At 40.5% G+C, this 24,119-nt stretch overlaps 2 protein-coding genes across 5 annotated transcripts in view; one reads left to right on the top strand and one right to left on the bottom strand.

The window, feature by feature from the left end:
• Positions 1-24,119, bottom strand: part of ttv (exostosin glycosyltransferase 1 ttv) — a 68,512-nt gene that overhangs the window by 10,751 nt on the left and 33,642 nt on the right. For all 3 annotated transcript variants that reach the window (XR_001770776.3, XR_001770777.3, XM_017169115.3), the window contains exons 3-5: positions 15,187-15,261; positions 14,924-15,050; positions 13,206-13,325 (exon numbers count right to left, since the gene is read on the bottom strand). Coding sequence is in view for 1 of the 3 variants with exons in the window: in XM_017169115.3 (XP_017024604.1) it covers positions 13,206-13,325; positions 14,924-15,050; positions 15,187-15,261 (322 nt within the window). In the remaining 2 variants the exon portion in view is untranslated. The remainder of the gene's footprint in view (positions 1-13,205; positions 13,326-14,923; positions 15,051-15,186; positions 15,262-24,119) is intronic.
• LamC (Lamin C) lies at positions 323-6,139 on the top strand. 2 transcript variants are annotated; one of them, XM_017169116.3, is made up of 4 exons: positions 323-1,237; positions 3,962-4,556; positions 4,623-5,431; positions 5,494-6,139. In XM_017169116.3, exons 1-4 carry the CDS (start codon positions 837-839, stop codon positions 5,612-5,614), a joined length of 1,926 nt encoding a protein of 641 aa, XP_017024605.1. In that variant the 5' UTR covers positions 323-836; the 3' UTR covers positions 5,615-6,139. The 2 variants fall into 2 exon arrangements, with proteins under 2 accessions (XP_017024605.1, XP_017024606.1); XM_017169117.3 differs by having other exon boundaries at positions 333-1,237; positions 4,623-5,348.

Below are 24,119 nucleotides of genomic sequence, written 5' to 3' on the forward strand. Positions count from 1 at the left end.
ACCTTGGAAAAAGCATAGAAGAACTCATTGATGATTAGGAATGCAACACAAGGAATTCCTAAGGGAGATACAGTGGAACTTATGGATATAATTATGCTACTTCAAAGAAAATTCTATTAAAATTTTGATTTTTAAAGACTATATTTTATTATTTAAAAATAAGTAATTACTAAATAATAGATAAACTTTAAAACTTTTATCCAAATTCAATTGATGTTGCAGTATGCTTTGAAAATAAGTTTGACATACGACAATACGATTCTGTTTCTAAAATAAGTATTCCTACGTAAGTTATCCTAATTTTTTAACCTAGCATAGTTCTTCTTAAATAGTTTCACCTGTAAAAAAAAAGAGTTTGTTGAGGAACCGGTAAAACGGCATTAATTGGGTGCCTTTGAGGTGATTTCTATTTGGAGCTCCAGAAACACAAACAGCTGTACATAGGAGTCTAAGACCAGCGACTACGAATACGAATACGAATGGGAGGGAGAACGAAACAACAATAATAATAAAGCCAAAAGGTGAGAGCGGAAAAATAATATAGAGAGAGCACGGGCGAGTGTGTGTTGTTTTTAGTGTATTTTTTATGACCGCCTCTGCCGACGACGACGGCGACGACTACTAATTTCGTCGATGATGGCCGCTCGCTCGGTTCGAGGCAAAGTCTCACGGTTTCAGTCAATTTTCAGCCGCCAAGCCAAGCGGACGCACACAAAAAAGGGAAAATATACATAGCTCCAGCGCCGGAAAAACACTCGCAACTCGAGGAGATATCAGGGATTACTTACTCAAATCGCACAACCATCGTAAATAAATAACTAAAAAACAAAGTAAAAATGTCTGCTCGTCGCGTCACATTGAACACACGCGTCTCGCGGGCCTCCACCTCAACGCCGGTGGGTGGCGCCTCCACCTCGTCGCGGGTGGGCGCCACCTCGCCCACATCCCCCACCAGGACCACTCGTCTGCAGGAGAAGGAGGAGCTGCAGCATCTGAACGATCGTCTTGCCTGCTACATTGACCGCATGCGCAACCTGGAGAATGAGAACAGCCGGCTCACCCAGGAGCTGCATCTCGCCCAGGACACGGTCAACCGTGAGACCTCGAATCTGAAGGCTGTCTACGAGAAGGAGCTGGCTGCCGCTCGCAAGCTGCTCGATGAAACGGCCAAGGAGAAGGCCAAGCTGGAGATCGATATTAAGCGGCTGTGGGAGGAGAACGACGAGCTGAAGCCGAGGTAATGCTGGGAGTCCAAGACTTGGGGAATGGGAATGGAAATATGTGAATGGTAACAGCGTATTATCAGCCAGTGATGTCATAGACAGGCATGCTAACCGCAGAAAGCGGGCACTGAGAGAAACAAGGGAGTATGAATAGACGAGGTTTTTGTTGATTAATTAGGGTGAATATTTTATATGCGAATTTTATATATTCATTAGAAGAAAGGAGGTTAATTATGGGGTTGGAGGGGGAGTAAAGAGTTCCAAGATATAGAAAATAGTAATACTGTTATTGTTAGTAAAGTGACTTTTATAGGACACTAAATGAAAATAAGTACAGCTTCGCCTTTTTTTAGAATTTGAAAATTTCCAATATTAGAAACGTTTCTTGCATAGAAAATAAACAAAAGTAGAAGTACAAACTTTCTAAAGTAAATTAAATATAACAAAATATAGTCAAGTTTAAAGATAAGTACAGTCTCGACATCTTTTAGAATTTGAAAATGACAAGTATTGGAAATATTCGTCCTCAAAAGTTGGTTTTCATTGATAAATGAATAGAAACAAAGATACATTGAAGATAATTAGCAAAATATATATATAAATAAATTTCTAATCAATATTTTGGCGTCCAATTTTATGCCAAGTGTAACCGAGAGACAGGGATAGACACAAAGAGTGCAAGAGAAGCAGCAGACGGTAGGCAAAAGCAAGAGCGAGGCCGGTGATGTCATGCCAAAAAGCACATTTCGAAAGCCACGCACATGGCAACCCTCTCTCGGTTCTCTCAACGCTCTTGTTTATTTTTTGCATTTACACTTCCAGAAGTCTCCTCGGCATTTTTATGCAAATGCCAACAGCAAGTTCCCGTAGTTAATGAGCAGCCAAACTCAACCCAACCAAATCCAAATTCAAACCGAACCGAAATAGCGCCTTAAGTCTCAATGAAGGTTACAAGACTATGATGTCATGGCACGCAGTTACAGATCCATATGTAATACCAGTTTCTGCTGTGATGTCAACACAAAAAATAATACAAAACAAAAAGGCTGGGGTTTAGTTTTCCCATTTTCGAGATTTCCGTAGCGTTTCGCGTCGTTTGCGTTATCAGGCAATATTTATTTTTGGTAGGTATTTATGGCCGAAAGCTTTTTTTAAATTTATAATAGCCAGAGAGGTTTTTTGTTTGGCCAAATGATAATGAAGTTACGAGAGGTAAATGGTAGGAGAGATGGGGTCTAAATGTTGGGTAAACTGGAATTTTTAGCGTCTTTTGAGGTGTGTCAAAAGAGTTGAAATGGGATATTATGATCCATGAAGATTTGGATACGATAAGATAGCAGTATCTTTGTTTCTTTGATTTTCAAAGATTTTTAATTCAATAGCCTATAAATATAAACTAAATATGAATTTCTCTTTTCAAGTTCCGCCATTGTTTACTGCAGTTAGTTGCCCATAAGTTATTCCTACATTCCTCAAAAACGCTTTTCAGAAATTCCACCATGTTGACAAAAAAACACACACACATAAATAAATTGGGTCAGCGGAAGGAATTTAAGGGGGGTAAAGAAATGGCGCTTCAGCACGCTCACGAAAATTGGGGAAAAAAGAAGGAAAAACTAGAACACAAACACACACAAAACAACAACCTTGAATCCGTTTAGTTGTTCGCCTTTATTCCCCCATTTTTACACAACTTTTCTTGATTAGCCACGGGAAAATGTTTACATTCACTGGGTGCAGCAAAAGAAAACCGCTGGAACTGAAATTTTTGTGTGAGGTCCAGACTCTATAGAAATACAAAAGGCAAAAGGCATTCATTCGCATTCACCCTATAAGGCATTAAACTATAACCACAATTTAAATAAACGTTTAATTCAAAGTCAAAGCAAAGTAAAGCCAATTATGCCTAACGAGAATTGACGGCCTTTTTTTTTTTACCAAATAAAGAAAAATTAACTTTGGAACGTGCAAGACCACGTGAGACATCAATTTGATTTTAAGAAAATATTCTCGGATTATTTGTGGCATTTTTATAGTTATTTTTTAAACAAGTCAAGCGTATATAGAATTCAAAATAGCAAAGAATAATATCGCTACTTTGAACTGGTAGGCGGCCATAAATCAAAGGGAGGGGCCACCGCCAAAGGGAGGTGGTCAGAAATAGCTGGGCTACTTTATGCTAATGGCATGTGACGCTTTATTTCAAGGCAAACAAAATATCGAAATGTTTAAATATTTGATTTGGAGGATCGCTGAACGGGTTTCTAAGCAATGAAGCGAAATTTAAATAAATAATATGAATAATACATTTGCGAGCTAAAAAAAAGAGAGCGGTGTGAGCGAAAAATGTGACTCAGTTAATAAGCAAAATTCTATAGATAAGTGACGTCATCCGCAGAGCACATGTAGATAAAAGGCATTGCACTGGGCGAGAAAAAACGTCATCTTGAGATTGGTTTATTTATACATTAGTCACTTTGTAAGTCAATTTTTGAATGCTTAGATTGGTTACACCCTACAAGAGAAATTTACAAAGATAGTCTTAACAGCAGAGACTGTACTTTTCTCAATTCTTTTTGTTAGAATTCCCAAGTGCTTTTTCTGGTACAGTTAAGTAGCAATTATTTCCTCCTTTTAAATATTTGAAATAATATTTAATCTTCTAGCTTTCGGGAAAACATTTATTCAAAGAATTAATTTATATTCCTTTTAATTTCAAAAATTTCCCTCAATTTCAGACTCGAAAAGAAGACCAAGGAGGCTGCCGTGGCTGAGAACAATGCCCGCCTGTATGAATCTCGCTATGCAGAGGTGAATGGCAAGTACAACCAGGCTCTGGCCGATCGCAAGAAGTTCGAGGATCAGGCCAAGGAACTGGCTTTGGAGAACGAACGCCTGCGCCGCCAGCTGGATGATCTTCGCAAGCAGCTGGAGGCCGAGACACTGGCCCGTGTCGATCTGGAGAACCAGAACCAGAGTCTGCGCGAGGAGCTGGCCTTCAAGGACCAGGTGCATACCCAAGAGCTCACCGAGACCCGTTCCCGTCGCCAGATCGAGATCAGCGAGATCGATGGCCGTCTGTCGCGCCAATACGAGGCCAAGCTGCAGCAGTCGCTCCAGGAACTGCGTGATCAGTACGAGGCTCAGATGCGCGCCAATCGTGAGGAAGTCGAGCTGCTCTACGACCAGGAGATCCAGAACCTCAAGGCTGCTGCCAACAGGGCTGCCCAGGGATCTGCTCATGCCACAGAGGAAGTTCGTCTCATGCGCACCAAGATCGATAGCCTTAATGGCAAGCTGCAGGATCTGGAGAACACCAATGCTGGCTTGAATGTAAGTTTTAGAGTTTTAATAACTACTCAACTTCTTTCTAATCTCTATAAATTATTTTCTTTAAAGGCCCGCATCAGGGAGCTGGAGAACCTTCTGGACACGGAGCGTCAGCGTCACAACCAGTACATCGCCTCGCTGGAGGCCGAGCTGCAGCGCATGCGCGACGACATGGCCCAGCAGCTGCAGGAGTACCGCGACTTGATGGACATCAAGGTGTCCCTGGACCTCGAGATCGCTGCCTACGACAAGCTGCTGTGTGGCGAGGAGCGTCGCCTGAACATCGAGTCTCCTGGACGTCCCGGCAACGATTCGGGTATCTCCTCCAATGGCACACACTTGCATGCCACCAGCAGCAGCTCCCGATCTGGTAGGGTTACGCCCAGTGGACGTCGCTCGGCTACCCCTGGTATCTCGGGATCGAGTGCCGTGAAGCGTCGCCGTACCGTGATTGATGAAAGCGAGGATCGCAACGTGTCGGAGTACTCCGTGAATGCGGCGGCCAAGGGTGATCTGGAGATCATCGAGGCAGATGTCGAGGGACGCTTTATTAAGCTGCACAACAAGGGCACCGAGGAGATCAATCTTACCGGCTGGCAGTTGACCCGCATCGCCGGCGATGAGGAGCTGGCCTTCAAGTTCTCGCGAGGATCAAAGGTTTTGGGAGGTGCTAGCGTGACCATCTGGTCGGTGGATGCCGGCACTGCTCACGATCCCCCGAATAATCTGGTGATGAAGAAGAAGTGGCCGGTGGCCAACTCGATGCGATCGGTGCTGGCCAATGCCGACAAAGAGGTGAGAGTCTTGTCCATATACAACACTTGCGGCACTTGCGACATCTGCCGCCACTGCAGACACCTCGAGTTCGTGCTCGACCAGTACGCTATGCCCTGAATCCTAGGCTTCCCGCGATTCTAATTGATATATGTCTTTGTTCCAGGATGTTGCCAGCTACGACCGTGTCCGTGCTAACGTTTCCAGCCACGTCTCTCGGCATCGCAGCAGCGGCACGCCCAGCACAGGCTTTACCCTCGGTTCCGGAGCTGGCTCCACTGGCGTGAGGAGTCTCTTCTCCCTGCTCTTTTAGATCCAGCGGGGACTCGTAACTCGAATTGGATTGGATTGGATTTGATTGGATGGAATTGGAGGCGCCTCTTCAAGTCACCAAGTCATCAAGTCACTACCACTACCACCACCACCACCTCACCTCACTCACCGCAGAGACTCACAAGACTCACAGGCTCCGAGCAGCACATTCACGCCCCGCAGATGATAGCTGATATCTGATAGATCGCATATCAAAAACAACAAGTGAATAATGTACAACACCCAAACTTGGTTCAACTCTAAATGTTACATGTTTAAGTGCCCTTAGTGATTTCATGTCTCTTTTGCTCTACGCGTTTCCTATGCTTAGGTAAGATTTTTCACTTGACTTTAAACTCTCTGTAATTTATGATTAATTGTTCTTGTGAAGAGAATATGCATTTTGCTAAAATAAAAAACAAAGAATATATGTTGAAAATAAAAATATAGAAGACGAACTACTTTGAGTTGATCACGTTCTTCTTATTTAAAAAAAGAAATTCTGAATTATATTCAAATTAAATTTTTTTTGTAAATTATGATTGTATCAAACTTTATACTGGTCACATTGTTTCAATAAGAAATTACCAGTGTGACCTTGCATTGTGCTGATACCTGTGACTTTATTTGTTGAAAATTTTCAAATTGGAATCAAATTTATGAATTATTTATGTGCAACATTGAGATAATGTTTAATGTTTAAGTGGCCTTAGTGACTTTACGCATATTCCTTAAGTAAATTTTGTACTTTACACCTCCTGTAATCTATAATTGTTCTTGTAAAAAGAACATGCATTTTGATGAAAATAAAGAAAAATATTTATGTTGAAAAAAAATGCGAGAAAATCAATTAATGAGCAAACTTGGCCGCCAGCTGAATGTTTGTTTGGTTTTTGAGGAAGCCAAATCAGCTTAGCCGAAAGGATTTGCGCGTAGAAAACTTCTTGAGATGCTGTCATGGCATTTTCCACTATCTCTGGACTCCTCGGGTCCAGGGCCGGGCCATAATGGACAGGTAAGTGGAAGAAATTAACTACAACGAGTCGAGGAGGGGGTGACAGGTGGGTGGCCGGGGCAGGGGGTAGTGAAATACTATGGGCTAAATCCGAATGAGGTCAACGAAAAAGTTTTGCAACTTTACAACTTGAAAATAAATTAGGTTGGATCAACCGGGGAAAGGTCGAGCAAACTGAAGCTCAACTTTTTAATGGCACAAATATATATAGCCAAAAGCGATTTCAGCAATTAAAGTGCTGATATTTAATTTGGGAATGAATTGGAATTGAAAAATTAGATAATTGGGAGGATTCTAGTCTGATTTTTCTATTCCAAAACAAGAACAGTTTAATTATATAAAAAATATCTTCTGAAGCTCAAACTTATATGCTTTCTTAGTAATTAAAAAATCGAATAAAAGAGGTATTTTAATGGTTATTCATCTAAAAATCCCAAGGAAATAATCACCTAAACTTCCTGCACTTTTAACACTCACAATCCCCATTAACCCCACAGTGCCATCTGCACCTTGAAACTAACTCGAAAGGAATTAACATCACAAGGACAGCAAGGAGAGTGGCAAGATCCTTTTACTGGCCCAAATAGCGTTATCTATTGCTCAGCCATTTCTTGCAGTGCATGAGCGGCCACTAAGGCAACTTAGCGGCGCCTGAGTGAGTGCACGATTCAATGGAATGAATGCGCAGAAAGTGGGAGTAAAATGGGGGGTGGCGACATCTTGGAAAAATGTGGGCGGACCTGGGACCAGCATAGGCAGGTAGACAGTTGACTTCAAAGTAGTTTGTGCCTGGGAAAAAGTTTTTTCTTCTCCCTGGCGCACGTTTGCATGCGCATAATAGGATTAGTCAAAGTAATAAGTTGTTTTTCCTCCTCCACTTTTAGCTGCTGATGCTACCTGAGACTCCTGTCTCTGTCCACACACCCCCAACGCCTCCGTTCTTAACCAGGTGAGTGGGCGTGGCCGCTGCTTTGAAATGCAAATCTCGTCGAGACAAAGAAAAGAGGGGGAGCGACTAGAGACAGAAGCCAGAAGAGCTGCTGTTTTTTTTTCGGCAGCTGCCTGCGAGTATGCAACACATTTTGTTGCACGAAAGCCAAAGCCGCAGCTGCTGCTGCCCAAAAAAATATAAATAAAACACAATAAACAAAATGGGGTTGAGAGATTACAGAGGAAAACATAAAGGAAAACAATGCTTGAAGTTTGTAATTTAGAAAATAAAAATAACTAAAACAAGTTTTTATGAGCTGTAAATATTTTGTAATTTTGCTTTGCTTTTTGGTTTAAAATATATTAAATATTTTTTAACTTTTCAAACGATTAAAATTAAATTATTTTAATAAGCTGCTCAAAGTCTTAAAAAACAAGAATAATGTAAGATAACAATTAGTGTGATAGAAATAGCATAATCAGGCATTAAAAACAAATCACTGCCTGAACATTCTCCTGCCTCCGACTACCACCTATCCCTTATTGGCCACATTTTTCCCCTGTGCACCACTCGTATGCAGAGCAGAATCTCAAGTTTAACCCGAGCTCTCGGCTTATTGTGGTTTATTTTGTTGTTCTGTGAATTTTCTGTGACCATTTTCGAACTTTTGCCATGCTTCCTGCCGCCTCCCTGTGCAACTTAAGTGCATGGCACACGCTTATCGGTCACATCCATTCGACCAAAAAATACAAACGCACACAGAGGGACTTTTGGGGCTTAGGCCGAAGATTTTGGCCGAACTGTGTATGTGTATGTGTGTGTGTGTGGCAGTAAGTTCGGTAAGTGGACTTTGAGTGACCTTTTTGCGGGGAGCCTGTGGCCTGGCATGGCCCGGCACAGATTGGGCTGCCACCGGATGGGTTAGTCGAAAGTTCAACACACAATAAAATTATGCAAATCTTGGGATCAGCCGCATACGATTTCCACTCATCCTTACTCAGACACAGTCACATGGACATATTCAAGGGCCTACGCACTTAGTTCGCTTCCGAAGGATGTTGCAAACTTTCGTTGCGGTTTTACGTTTAGGGTTCGATTTTTGATTTATTAATTAAAATAATTGACAAAGTTTGTAAAAGGGTTGCGAAAAGCGGGGGAAATCGAGAGAGATGCCAAAGGAATGAATTTGTGTTCGAATATTCAAAAGTCTTAATGGATTTGTGGTCAGTGATTTTAAAATATCAGTCCTTGTATATGCAGCTGGTCACTCTAGGTAAAACTGTTGCAATAATGTGACCTTGCAACAGAAAATGTGGTACAAATTAGCATATTTTTCAATTTAAGCTATTCTCCAACCAAATATTACTTTCTTTTTGGAATTTTACTTAGATTCTAATTCACCCACAACTCATTTATATAGAACTCAATTATATAGACCTCCGGTAATAAAGCCTTTTCGGTTTTAACTAAACCAAACAACTTAATTATCCAGTTTTCTTTTTATGACTTACTTGATGAAGCCAAGAATTATCCCATTCACTCACTAATTTCAAAGGGTATTGTCAGCCGAAAAACACAACAACCAGAAGCGGAACGGGATGTGTGGGTATCAAGGCGTAGGGTTAAAACGAAGGCCAGTTGGCTGAAGCGTCTAACAACCCAAATAACTGCTTAATTTGTTTTTTCCCCCCCCCCCCCCCACCACAGTCCCCTCCCCCCAAATTCACCTTTGCTGTTTGCTTGCACAGGCAGCAAAGGCAACAAAAGCAACATCAGGCGTTGGGGACAAACAAAAGGATAACCTGGAAACCCAAACTCAAACCCAAAAACCCGAAACTCAAACTGGAACCCAAAAACCAGAAAACCCCACAAAAACCGTCAGCTGTTGTTGTTAGTTTGTTGACTTTAATGGACCAGTTACCAGGGCTGCTGGCGAGCTCAGAAGGAGTACAGGATCCACCGGCTGGTCACATGCGGTTCAACGCCCAGAAAGATGAAATTTTCGAACGAGACCGACAACAGTTGAGGCAGCAGAAATTATTTGCCACTTTTACGTATCCAAGCAGAGGGTTAAAAGCGTTCTGGGCTTGTTTATGCCTAAATCAATTTGCTGCATGAACGGGTCTTAAGCGTAAGCGAAAGGAAAAGGATTCCCATTCGCCCCCCCAAAGGACCCTCTAGCATCCCGCCGTCCCATTCATATTCATACGTGTCCCGGACTAAAGGATTATTAGGAACTTTCCACTCCGAAAAGTGAGACGTGAGTGGCCTGCGATAAAAAGAGAAAAGCAGAAGAAGGCCTCTATGCGAGAGTGAAAAATTAATAAAAACAAATTATAAAGGAATTTCTCTAGCTCAACGAAGCAGGAATTTTTGTATGCTGTTTATAAATATTCTGGAATTGTTTTCTGCCCACCAACGGCATCCACACATCAAGTATTTGGCCCGTAAAAAAAATGCACAGCTCAGGAACTTTTTCACATATATTAAAGGCCACAGCAAAAGGTGGGAGGGGTGGTTAGAGGGGAGGGGCGGTACAGACAGACATGATGATGTTGACCCTTGGTGGAGCTGCATTCTTGGCCATATGCAAAATGTGGGTCAAATAAGCCAGAAAGGATTGCGCGCAGAGCCATTACGTGATGCACGTGCCACACCTCAACAGGGGGGGAGGTGGGCGTGGCCGAGTGTCTCTGTTAGCTCCATGGCCCCGTTCCTCCTTTTCTCCCCTTTTCTGTCGAAAATGCCACAATTCATCTTTTTAATCGCGAGTCATAAATCAAATTTTGCGCCACACAAAAATGCAGGCCAAAAAGGAACATTTTTTCCATACCAAAATCAGGTTGGTGCGCTTTAAGTGTGATAGCCAAGTTATAGGTACAGGATAAAATGGGTCTAGGACTAGAAATCTAGGCAGCTATAATTGCTCTCAGTGGAGTCGAAAAATGACAAGCAAATTTTTATATTAAGTTCATGATTTTAACCATCTTTGTGGTTGTTTTAAACTTATGAAAGAGGAAATTTAAGAGTTACATAATAGGATAGTTTATTTTATTTAAAGGCTACATATTATTTTAACATTAACTGACAAGATCTTTGATGTTTGTATATATTTAAAATAAATTTGAACTTAATTTATAATTTATTTACTAAATATATCTTTAGCATTTTTATTTATCGTTTGATGGAAACTAAGAAGTACAATTAAGTTATCTTGAATACAATTAAAGTGAAAACACCTTGGCTAATTGATCAAGTCCCCATAAACCTGTGACACCTCCTCTTATATTTAACCTACACCTGAACCACACCCAGAAGACATCAATTTCATTGACCATTCAGTGCTGTGCTGCAGGTCGATCAAAACCCAATTAACTTTGGTTTCTAAACGCACAGGCAGGCAGGCAGCATCTGGTGGTCCAATAATAATAATAATTACAGAACTGGGCAAATTGGGTGGCCAAGATTTGAGGTGGGTGGACTCTTTTGCTGCCACGTCACACATAAATCAAACTAAAACCCAGTATGCATGTCCTTTGTTGATTGTGGACCAAGTGGTTAATTGGCTCGACAAACTCACCGTTCGAGTTGGTCAGGTCGCAAAGTAAAGGAAAAATATTTGTGTTTAATTTGGTTACACACATTTTGGTTGCTGTAACTGCAAATTGATTATTACTAGCCAAAACGCAGGCAAACGAAGGTGCTGAGGAGGGGTTTTTCGAACGAAAGGAACGGGAAATCGTGGCAATGGAGCCGCAATCTGCACAACCCTTCCTGCTCCGCACTTTTCCCCTTAGCCACCGCTCCATTGGGCTGCGGTTTTTGTCAACGAGCAGAGCGACAGGCACGGCGACATTGCCATGTTGTCGGTCGTCATGGGTTAACATGACTATGTTCGCAGAAAAGTGGGTGTTCACTGAGGGAAAATTTAGGGTTTGACTAATGTTAGACTTGCAGGGACAAAAATAAAACATTTATGGTTAAATATCGTTGGTAAAAAGTAGAGTTCGAGTTATTCAAATTTGAGATTTAAAATAGCATAACTAAATGCCTAGTGCTATACAACCATTTAGCTACATTTTCAGTGGTAAAAAATACCATATTCTTGCCTACTTTGAGACTAATTTTTAAATGATTTCCTACTTTTTTTTTAGCTTTTCATTATTTAATTTAATTAAAATGTAGTTTCTTTTACTTCCCAGTGTTTGGAATTTTGCAAAAGATTCGCCACAAACGTGAATCTCGATGCAAGCTAGGAGTCTCCGGTTTCAGTTGGCAGCCTCAGCTTTCAGGACCCGCTGCTCCCGATCCTCCTCCCTTTAGCCCATTGCTCCTATTACGCCCTCTGATTCGCCGCTTCTTCCCCCTGGTGATTACACAAAATTGAATGCCCGTGCATCCTCTGCGTGGATGTGTCTACATCCTTACACGATTCCATGTCCTCCCATAACCCCTACCCGCTGTTCCTGTCCCTGCCTGTGTGTCAATTTGAGTGTTGAAAAGTGGTCTCCAGTGGCGGCGGTTTAGTTTGCTTTTCGCGTCTCCCAATCTGTGTCTTCCTTTCTCTGGTCTTCTCCCCCTTTCACTGCGGAGATTCGCGAATTTCTGCTTTCGCCATTTGTGTGCAGATAACTTTGTTGGCCGCCCTGTTTGTTGTTTTCCGCATATATGTATGTGGAATGCGTGTGTTTTATTTATACACTCCCTCCCAAATAGACATTTCCCCCATTCTGGTTCAACTTCGCCCTCATCCCTTAAGTGTAAGGCCCAACTGTGTGTCTGCTCCACCCACAAATTCAAATTCAAATTCAATAGCTGACGAAGAAGTTTTGCTACTTAAGCAGCAAAAGTATCCAGCAGATACATTTGCAAGGCTTAGACTGTAGTTTTTCTGAGGCAAATCAATGCCGAAATACAGTGGGTGCAGGAAGTATGCCTGATAAGTTTTACAATTTGGAAATAAATATATTTTTAGAAAGAAAATTACTTAGAAAAGAGTTTTTTAAAGCCTAAAGAGAATGAAAATCTTTTTTAAAATATTTATTTATTTATAGGTGAATGTTAGATCTTTGATTATTTTTCTTCGGGGTTAAAAATGTTTAAAAAATACTCCGAAAAATCAAGCCAATAAACCCAAATACTATCCAAACTTTATCTTATACATTTCCTTCCCTTTTAGTTATTTAATTCCTAGGTAAACACTACGACTTTGTGAGTGTACAAGCAAACATAAAGTTCGGTTCGTTTAATTACAACACGCACTGTGCGCACTCCAGGACACGAGAACAAGTTGTTGCATAGTTCCATCTACCAAGTTCCCGAGTTGCCAAGTTCCCCGGTCTCCCTCACATCCCTCATATAACCCAAGGAATACCTCCAGGAGTCGCTAAGTAGAGCAAAGAACATTCTCGTTACTTGTTTCTTGTCGATTGAGCGAACCAACAAAAGCCGCAACAACTTGCCAAGTAAGTTCAAGTCGCTATTTCGAGAGACCCCTGAATCTCCTCTCTTGTGCCTCCGCCCCGGAAAAGTTCGAGGCACCCAAGTTATCGGCCACAAATAGGTGGCTTGGCTTGTACATATGCAAATGCTTCTCTAGAGAGACACTCTCAGGACTCACCTCGAATGTTGTGAAGACGATTTTCTCGATGGAACCGAAGTAGCGTTCCCACAGGACCTGCGTCTGCTGGCGGAGGGCGAAGATGCGTTCCGGTGGTATAGAGCGAACGATGTCGGGCACCTACAAAAAGAGAGAGATGGAGAGAGAGAGGTAAGTGATGGTTATACCCGGCGTATACGTAATCCCAGCTTAATAGATGCATCTCATCTCGACCCAGCTGAGCCATAATGCGCATTAATTTACAATGCACAACTTAATTGGTTAAAGGATTGCAGCCACCACCCACGGGTGTCATCCATCATAATTGCAGCAGGACTCCAGGAGCAGGACTCGAGCAGTAGCAGGCATAGCACTAAATCCAAACAGTTTAAAGAGTTTGAACAGCCAGGCGATGCGACTCAACTCAAGTTGAGTTTGGAGTCCATGCTCAAGTTTCCTGCTCAAGTTAACTTAATTAATTGCATTTCCTGCCAATAAACTACAAAGGCAAACATGCCAATGGACGGGGAGTAGGGGAACAGGAAGTGCAAGTGCGAGAAAAAGAGAACGAGGACGTGGACGAGGACTAGGACGAGGTCGTGGCGAAGAAGGTTCTGAGGCAGAAGGAGAAGAAGCAGACAAATGGCAAGGGCAAACATGGCGCCAAGACTTTGTCGCGAATGAAGTGCGACAGTGGCAGAAAGGAAACTGAGACAAAGGAAAGGGCAAAAGGTAGACTTGAAAAATCTCTTGGGATTTTTAACCATTAAAAGAAGAATAACTTTCGCCTTCTGAATATTTTTCCTATTTAAGTGAAAAGCTTTTTTACTGATATTTTCTCTCTCTGCATCAGCTAAAGCAGAAGGCGCAAGAGCGTGAAGAAAAAGGACACTGGCAGGCAGGCAGGCAAACAACTGAAACAGGGACACACACCAGTAGGAGTGTCAAAGAGCTTTCACTGCGGAGGAACACGAAAAGGTGCCGACACTTGGACAAACAGTTGCGAACCACTCACCTGGCTCTGATTGGGAAATCTTTGCCGCAAACAGAGGCCAACAGGGAGCTAAGAACCAAAAATGTGGACAATCCTAATGGAGGAGCCAAAGCCTTGAGTGAGATTTTAGGACACTTTACCTTGAAGCCAGGAATAAGTAAAGGTTAAAGTGCAACAGCTGGTTTTAAAAAAAGGAAAATATGTGTTTTAAAGGATTTTAATTGAATTACTGCAGTATCTTTTATTATCCTTTTAAAATCAATCAAGTCAGATTGACTGACATCTTTAAATGAATTTCTATTTCAGTTTCTTTGTCACCTTGCTGGCCAAGGACATGCCAGGCGGACACCTGAGCTAACTTGCTAACCCGCGCAGGTGCACAAATCTAAAAGTCTTGGCAGAATATTCATCAATACGGCAAATGGCTGGCCAATAAAAAGTGCAACAAATATTTGCCAGGCTGCAAGGTGACAGTGCAGAGTTGGTATTTATGTGGGTTACCCAGCCCGAAAAAAGTACTTCCCACTACAGACCCCGTCAACATAAACAATGGAAAATTTTCTCTTTTTAGACAGCCAATTGAAATCGCTTTGGCCAAACGACTCCGAAAGTGGCACACAAACTGCCACAGTCCTGCTCAATATTTCATTTACATATATATACCATATACTATATACAGGGTGGAAGCCATATCCCAACTATAGATATCAATACTATAAATGGGCGTGTGTGCCCCCAGGCTCACCTGCAGCAGGAGGCGCTCATCGGCCCAAATGGCGGCCTGCTTCCAATCGATTTTCGATTCAAACGGCAACACCCAGGCGTTGGACAATAGCACGGGAATGCAGCCGGCCTGCAGGGCCTCGAGGAATCTGTAATAAAAAATAAGGAAAAAAAAATAATAAAAGCATGAAAAAATGGAATTGTGAAATGTAAAATGAAAATTGTTTTTTTTTTATATGTTTTCAACCATTTTTTATGGGTCTCTCCTTTTTTTTTTTTGCTTACCTAAAGGAACCCAAACGACGTCCGCGTGGAACCAGGCAGAAAGTGGAATTTTGCAGTAAAGTCTCGTAGTCATACCTGCAAAAAGAGAGAATGGGGGGAGAGGTGAAAGGACATGTAAATTAGTGAGAGCCATGGCATTGCATAATGGGATACTGAAGCAATTAATCGAACAATGGCCAGGACGCCAGGCGACGAAAATGCTACCCCAAGGAGATGATGTCGACATTCCGTTGAGAAACTGTTCCGACATTACAATATGATAATGGGTTTTTTTGGGGGGAAGGAGATAGGAGTGAAAGCACAACGACTTGTAAATGTGGCAAATGGTGGGAAGAGGGGCGGAAATTGGTTTAGTTTTTGGTAGTCAGAGATTGGAATTCATTATTCAGACGTGGCTTTAGTTTTACATTAAAATTTACTAAGAATCGGATTATAAGTAGCTATATTTTGCTATTTAAACCACAACTAGTTTACTCAAAATCTTCTCTTTGTTTGCTTTTAATAAATGTAATTATCTTTTCCCTAGAAGTTTACTTTTGCCTTAACCAGCTTTCCTTTTTTTGTTGCTTAATTTCCTTGGAAAATCTCTCGCTCTGCTGCCTGGCAATTGAATACGATTTCATACAACTCGTTGGCTCAGCTTTGCTCTTTGATATTCGACTAAAATTCCTGTAATTCCAGCTTAATGCCCAACAGGGCGTATGCTTAGCATTTGCTCACATTACTCATACGCCACGTTATACCCCAACGCAAAAGGGAAAGAGAGAAAGAGAATGGGTGTATTTTCGAGTTAAGACCACAGTGCGCATTTTGTGCGGCCACTTAAATCTTTAATTCGAAAATCAAAGCCACGAAATGCATCAAACTGCTATAATACCCATACGCCATGTACACCAAACATTGATACAGGTGAGTTGAGTGTGTGTCCGCGTGATAGAGAGGGGTTTGGGTAGCGGAAGCGGGACTTAAGCGGGGGCATTGGTTGGCTGGCAGTTTACAAGTTAAGTTGCGCGTAAAATTACATGTAGTTGGGCATGTTCTGCCCTCCAGGCAACACAAACGCACACCCTCTATCATCCTATTTGCTCTCGCCTCCCCCAATTTCAAACCCCTCTTTTGATCCTAAAACTCCCCCCTAAATGGTCAGCAATTTGAGCTCGCGTTTTAAAAGCAAAATCAGCAAAAAGAAAAAAAAAGGAGGAGCATGAAATGGTATTAGGAAACTGCATGCGCAGCCTTTTGGACATTGACAACGCACAAAAAAAACAAAAAGAAAATCCAGCCAGCACAGCCAGCGAGAGAGAGGGAGAAATAGCAGGAATGAGCCAGGCTGCAACAGTTCTAGACTTCGTTATGAATAATCTTGAGCAAACAACTTAAATTGCATGTTGGCCTGCCTCTGACATTTTGGCGAGAGTTGAAAAATTACACTGCCAAATGCATAGGCAGGCAACTTGCACAGAGAAAGGGGGAGAAAGGAACCAAAGAGGGGCTGATGATAAAGTTTACCCAGAATACAATTACGCAAGACTCACGCAAGGGAAAATTGGGGAGTGATTTTATGAGCTATAGGATTTCCTTAAAGGAAACTTAAAGTAAAAGCATTTTTTAAATTTTAAAGGATTTTCTTTAGTTATAAATACAAGTTTAAGCCCCTTAAAGAGGTATCCAAAATTAAGCTAGAAAATGTAGTTTTGTTGTAAAAAATTTACACTAAACTACACAACACCCTCAAGACCTCCCTGAATGGGATTTGACTTAGGATATCTTTTCTTTTAGGTTAATGCCTTTTCCGCTTCGAAATGAGATTGCCAACCTTCTTTTTATTGCACATAATTTATGCCAGGAACTCCTTCGAATCCTTTTTGCATTGTGTTGAATGGGGCGTGGTTTTTGGCCTAACTAATTAGACAACATTATGCATACGGCTTGTACAAGGAGAGTACATGTGTTGGAACACTTGCAGCTCCTTCTTATGCAGGTCACTGCACTGAGCTATATATACTATATACATATATATTGGATCCTGAACCTGAAAAACCCTTCTGTTGCTGTATTTAACCCCTGCTTTTGCTGTTCGCTTGTTAGTTAGTTGTTTAAGCAATTAAGAGCCGCCAACATGCAACTTTACTGTTGTTTAGACATCAGCTTAGTTGTTCTCTCCCCCCCGTCGCACCAACGAACTTTAATTAAATGATTTTTAGCTTTCCGCCAAGTTAAGCGAACAGTTCTGTTCGGTTCAGTTAAGTTCGGTTGGTGTTCTATGCTGTGTTTACTGGGTTCATGCAAGCAAAACTTTTGCTATTTACACGCGTTTGTTGTCAAAAGTTGTGTTGCCAGAGTCCTGCTGCTGCTGCTGCTGCTTCTGTTTTTGAAATAGAAATGTTTCTGCTTATGCCTCTGGCCATGCGCCTAGTTAAGCTGGAAAAGCCGGAAAAGCTCGGCCACTTCATTAGCCATTAGACAGATGGCGGCGGGGAAATTAGCTCGCATTCTAGAATGCAGCAGTAATTAATATGGCTTTTCATTTCCCTTAGAATTTGCATATTTAAAGGGCTTCCTGCTAAACTGCTCTTTCCCAGGAAGAAGAAAGAAGTTGCTATTCTTAAAAAGTTTGTCAACTTGCGTGCTATATAGCCAAGAAATATTTATAAATTATGATTTTACAAGCACTTTACAACTTGCGTGTTTCATGACTTAAGCAACAAGTTAAAAGCCTTGGAGAGTGTTTTAAGAAGCTATTTCAGGGCTAGGAATGCCGCAGTAATTAATAATTATTATGATAGAGGTGTATATATTTAATTTTGTTAAACAAAGTTAGGAAAAAATTATTTTAAAAATCCTAAAAGGGAGTAAAAATTAAGTCTACCTGCCTACTTTTAGACACCTTTTTAGCTGTTTTAAAAACCCTAGTTATTTCTGAAGAGTTTCCCGCCTTCTTGTTGTTATTTTTTTTTACAAAGTTTTCCCACTCGTAAAGAAAATATTCTTTAGAAAATTTATGAGCCAGTTTATGGCAGCAACAAGTTATGGCTTTCTTTTATTGGCTGTTTCAAAAGTCCTGGGAAAACTTTGCTCAATAACATTTCAGCACATACCACGAGCAATTACTTAGTTAAATCATTCAAAGTCTCAGAACGCCCCACCTGTTGCCGAGATTTACCCAGAGATTTACAGCCTCAGAAGGGGGGTCGTTGTAAAAGAAAAGCCACAAAGAAATTCACTTCAGTTCATGTCAATTGCTCGGAGCCAGCAGCTAGGCCAGCAGAAAATTAACATAAGCAACTGACAGGAGGCAGAAGGTGGGCAGGAGTCAACCCTGCTCGCAGCAGGCATATAATTTAAGTGGTTTCCAGCTGTCAAAGGTTGCCCTCCGCCCCTGCCGCCTGCCTGTGGTCTCATTTGGCTCCGGACTCGGTTTTTTTTCCTCTCCTCTCCTTGTTGTTTGGTGGAAATTCAGGTACCCGGAGCTGATTGAGTGACTGACAAACGGTGAAGCAGGGTGGGCGGCGCACTCCTGACGTTGTGATTTCCCATTTAGTCTCATCATTGGAGCTTTGCCTTTGACAGGTAGAATGTAATCCACCTTTTGTAGTTTTCCGCATATCGGTTCTCGACTTCCTCAACGATTTTTTCTCATTTTTTTTTTTTTTTTGACTGCCAAGTACTTATGTATCGTTCTTTTGTGCAGCGAAATTCTGTACTGTCATCTTAGTGCTTTTAGCACACAAGAGCTCTTATATATCCCCGGTCTCTGTGGCGTATACGCAACATTTAGTTAATTGCTGAAAGTGAACCTAACGCTGAATCTCGCCCATGGCTGGCACTGCTTGTCAGCTGCAGCGAAATGCAAAATTAATTAAAAAGATCCTAAAACATCAAGAATGAAAGCAGCTGCAACAAAAAGAGAAACTATAATATAAAATGAACAAAAAAGCAGTGGGCGAGAGATGTCAGGCAAAAAAAAAAAAAATAACTCAAGTTGGCAAAAAGTTTAGCAAGCGCTTTAAGCGATGAATTTCAATGAAAATTAAATATTTCAAAACCAGCATTTGAAATAAAGACAATTTGGAAAGCATTTCGAATGCGTTGCAAGTCCGCAGAGAGCAGAAAACAGAACACAGAAAGCAGCAAGAGCAGAGTGCAACACAAATAAAAAATCAAACAAAAGGAGCAGATAGAAAAAAAAGGACACACAACACACCCCTAGCACGCAGCAAAATGAAGAAGAGGAAGAAAGGGGAGACGGTACGCAGCTGTAAAAGTTGCCATTGCCATTGTTTGCCCAGAAAGCAGTTGCAGCAAAAAAGATGATAAGAAGGACCAAAAGCAGAAGCAGGAACAAGAATACACAAAAAAATATTTGTATATAAAGCTTAATTAATTTCGTATTAAAGGCGCTCTTAATACATAAAATGACTCGAATTAAAGTCTTTAAAAGATATTTTAATGATGTTTGCATACATTTTCCAGCTTAAACCAGAAATATTAATTTTATTTCATACTTTAAGATGCTTTGTTAAATGTTTTCAAACTGTTTGACACTTCTATTTTCTTTTTAAGGTTCTAAATCATTATTTTTCCTTAGCTATTTTGATATATTTTCTAGTTTTATTTTCTCTCTGTGCAGAACAGAGGCAGCATGAGCATAAAAATAAGTGGGAACGGCAGCACATTAAACATGGCGCATTAGTTACAAGTGCAAAGCTCGCGTCAAGCGCTGTCAAGAGACCGTCCTCGTACCCAGCATCCTTTCCCCTCTGTTCGGCAGGACACTCTTCTGGCCATTTCCCTTTTGGTTTTTGGTTTCTTTGTGACCATCGTGTGGCAGTCGCTTGTTGCCAGCTCGTGATAATGGCTCATAATGAAAGCAAAAAGCATAACCGCATCAAGACGCCAAGCGAATTGCGAATGCAGCACACAAAATGCGTAAGGGAGTTGTGCCAAAGGAAAGCATTTCTCTCTTTTTACATGAAAAACAAATGCATTTATGATTATTACAGAAATTCTAAGATATTGTTATGACGCAACTAGAAATGGGTGGGAAGTTGTTGTTGAGTCCTGAGACAAAATGATATCAAGATATATGGGGTGTGTTTAATGGTAAAGAGATCGTGTCCTGAGTTTTAAGAATTTTGTATTTGCCTTCTTCTATTTCTGCTTAAAATAATAATAGTTTAAGCGATTATTTTATATTATTATATACTTTAAATAAATTCTTTAAAAAATATACTTGATAATATACTTTCAAAAAAATCAAAGCCTACTTTTCTGCGTCAAATTAAAACGATTTTAAATGCCTATGCAAATTAATTTCTAATTTATTTTAATTATAACAAATCCTTATTAGTCTCTTTTTATGCAATAAATAAAATAATCCAAAATTTAATTCATATTTTCATTCATCAATGTGGCGCACATCGTCGGAGACATGAAAAGTTCCCTTTGTAGAAAAGTCTGGTTATTATTTTGCCCAGCTCATGGCAGGTCCTTATGCCCAGGACATTAAGGCAATGGCCGGCAATTACTTGGCACGTTTTTTGGGGCAACTCACACCGACACAGCGATATAATAGTAAAAGGGGAAATAGGAGAAAGTACTCAAAGAAATTGCCATTGCACAACTCGCTTTTCCTTGGCGAGAGCTTGGCGCCTTCTGTTCCACCTGGCACTACCCACCTTGCCGTCTGCCGATCCTGCTGCTGCTTCTGCTGCTTCGGCTCCCGCCTCTGCAAGTGTGTCGCCTTTTTAAAGTGATTTATGTGGAAATCTGAGATTAACGTGGAAAGTGGCAACGGGAAAGTGAGAAGGCGAGGCAAGGTGAGGCGTATGAGGGAGCTCCTCGAACAGGTGCAATGACGGCAGCTGCACCTTGCACCGAGCCAAAGTTTGCACTCGTTCTCCGTCCTCCTGCTTGTTGTTGATAATGATGATGCTGGCATGAAAATTTATTACTTGGGAAATTACATTATGAAAAATGCATAAAGCCGGCGATCCCCGGAGGGGGAGAGGTGGGAACAGGAAAGGGTCCTGTAATGAGTTGACTGCCAAAGAAGGGATTCTTCGTTCGCTTTTCATATGTTTAAATTAGTTTGAATGTTCGAAAAGGGGCTGCATTTCATATTAACTTCAAAGCGTGTGAAAGGGATGAGCTCAAAAGTCGAAATTGCATATTTTAATAAAGTGGAAAGTCAGGAGATGGTGTTTCCGCTTGAACTTAATTAAAAAAGGAGTTGCTTTAAGAGCTTTTAATGAGATGTTTGTAAAACATTTTAATGAAAAAATTTATTAAGATTGAGCTGCTTCAGCACAAGAATCCCTTTCCAACTTAAGCCAATGAATGTAATAAACTTTACATTTATTCACCCATCACAATTTTCTCTTTACGCAGCCAATCTGCTTATATATTTACATGTAAATATAAATACTTGCTGATGCCAAAAGCCGAAAATTGAGTTACCCCAGAGACCTTGAACTCTGGGAAAGTTCCCTCATAAAATTGCACACACAGACTATCCCCACACACCCACCCACAACTACGCACATTAACACGCCCGCAAATATGTTTCGAAAATTGCGTATTGAAAAATTGGGCAACCGAAAATAGAGGGGAAAAAAACGTTATAAATTGCTAAGCTCAAATTAAAGGGCTGCCGAAAGTTGAAAATTGCCGCAGGACAACCTTGAGGCAAATAGTGCCACCCTGCCACACAAACGCGTCTACGTGTGGCTGCAACAGTTGGCGTGGCCTCCCAGCAACATGGCGTATACGTAATTTCGTCGCGTCTGCTGTTAGCGGAAAAAATAACACAAAAAAGAAAAAAGAAAAAACGCACACAAAATAACACAGCCAAAAAGAAAATGAGGAACAACTTTTACTCCCAAGGACATTTACATGGCGTCTCATTATTTCCCACAGTTGCTACTACTTTCGGCTAACTTCAAAAATAGGCAAAGTCTCTGACACAGAAGCACAATCGCAGACTGGTCTACACTGAAAAAAATACTTAAAAAAGAAAAGCTTATAAAATAGTTTAAAGTTCAGTTTTGAGAGTTGTATACAAAAAACTGTGTATATCGCCAGAATTAGCAGGGAAATCATTTAAAAATGTGACTAAAAGTATGCTACGAAAATTTAAAAGTAATTATAGTTTAATTTTAAGCTAAACCTGGTAAATCTTTGCATTTAAAGAATTTAACAAAAAATTAAAAATAATATTTTATTTCTAATATTAAATTTTAAAAAATTATTAAATTTCTAAAATCGTTTCCTGTGTTGAAATTCCTCTAAGTAGTGCCAACCGCAGAGCCGACAAAGAAGAAGCACAAACTGGATAAAATCGTTGACCTCGTATAGCAAGCCGCAAAACAAAAAAAAAGTTAAATAGAACTGGCGTCGTGTGGCATGTTTTTGTACCCATCATCATCATCATCATCGTCGTCCGCGGCTCATCAACTTCTCCTTTTACTGCTGCATATGTTGCATGACATCGACGGCGGCAAAAGCCATTGACGCCTTAGGCTCATTACAACAGCAACAAAGGCGGGACTGCGGCAACAACAAACAACAAAAAAATTTCATTAAAAGCAGCTCAAGGTTTTTGAATGCAGTTGAAAAAGTTCTTTCTTTTTTTTTGGTGGCAGGCTGTGGTAAAGAATGAGTTGAAGTAATAACAAAACTTTTTAATGGATTTTGCGTAAAGGAATATGGCTGTATATATTTAATATATAATATATACCATTATTATATGGACATGATTTGGAAAGTTGAAGCAATTAAATAAGAATTTTAAGGGCCAAGTTTGGTAGTAAAAATTTAAATTTTTATAGAGCTATATAATACTTTTTGGCGGATTTTTAAAAGCTTATTAATTGGGTTAGAGAATAAAATTCATGGATAAATATTTTAATTATTAAACATATTACAGGTTTAAATTTTTGTAAAATAATTAAATATATATTTACTATCACATTAAAAATTTAAAATCATTGTTTTCCTGATTATTTAAAGAGAAATTCATATAAAAATTCATAGTTATATTTATTATAACAATAAAATCTTAAATCATTGTTTTCATGAATTTTTAAACATAAAAACATCTTAAAATTCATAGAGAAATCTCAATTTGATGCTTGGCTGACCATTATCTTCCCTTTCCCTCAAAAACTCAAAGTCCAGAGAAAACGAGAAAACTTTTAAGTCATTGTCAAATTGAATGGATTTCGGTTCTTGGCTTTGGAATCACATTTTCTTGGGCATTGCCCTTCTCATCACTATGTATGTATATTAACAACAACAACACTTTGCATTTTGCATATTAATGCCAAGGGAAAACTCATCAAAAATACAGAAGCTCCAAAACTCAACCAAAGAACTTGGCGCCCACGCGCATTCATGAGCTCTTAAAGCAAAAAAAAAAACCCCTGCTGATGCTATTCAAGGGGTATTATGCAATTTTACCCAAATATATATACTATACTACTTACTATATATATGTACATATAGGATAGAGGCAACTCATGCGGGCAGAAGAGAAAGCAAAAGATATATCTGACAGGTGCATTAACGAAGTTTCCACGACAGGGAAGCCCCTTGATAAAAAATGATGTGAGTGGGAAAGCAATTTGCTTGATTATGTAGAACAGTTGAGGGACGGGACGGATGTTTCCAAGGGAGGAGAAAAGCGGCAAAAAGCTGGAAAATGTGGGTGTGGGAGAGGGGGGTGAGCATAAATCGCTGACGCTTGACGCCAAAGCAGATTTGTCGCATAAGTCATGTCAAATTACAAGATATGGGGGAAAAGGAGGACAGACAGCCGTCAGGGGGTTAAGAAGGACGAAATGCCGCTGTGGCCAAGAAAGTAACACTAGAAAATCTGAAAAATTACATTCAATTAAAGGTAAAAGGCAAATTTTAGCGTTGACATTTATGCT

Source organism: Drosophila kikkawai, chromosome 2R, assembly GCF_030179895.1.
Source record: "Drosophila kikkawai strain 14028-0561.14 chromosome 2R, DkikHiC1v2, whole genome shotgun sequence".
Taxonomy (NCBI): Eukaryota; Metazoa; Arthropoda; class Insecta; order Diptera; family Drosophilidae; genus Drosophila; species Drosophila kikkawai.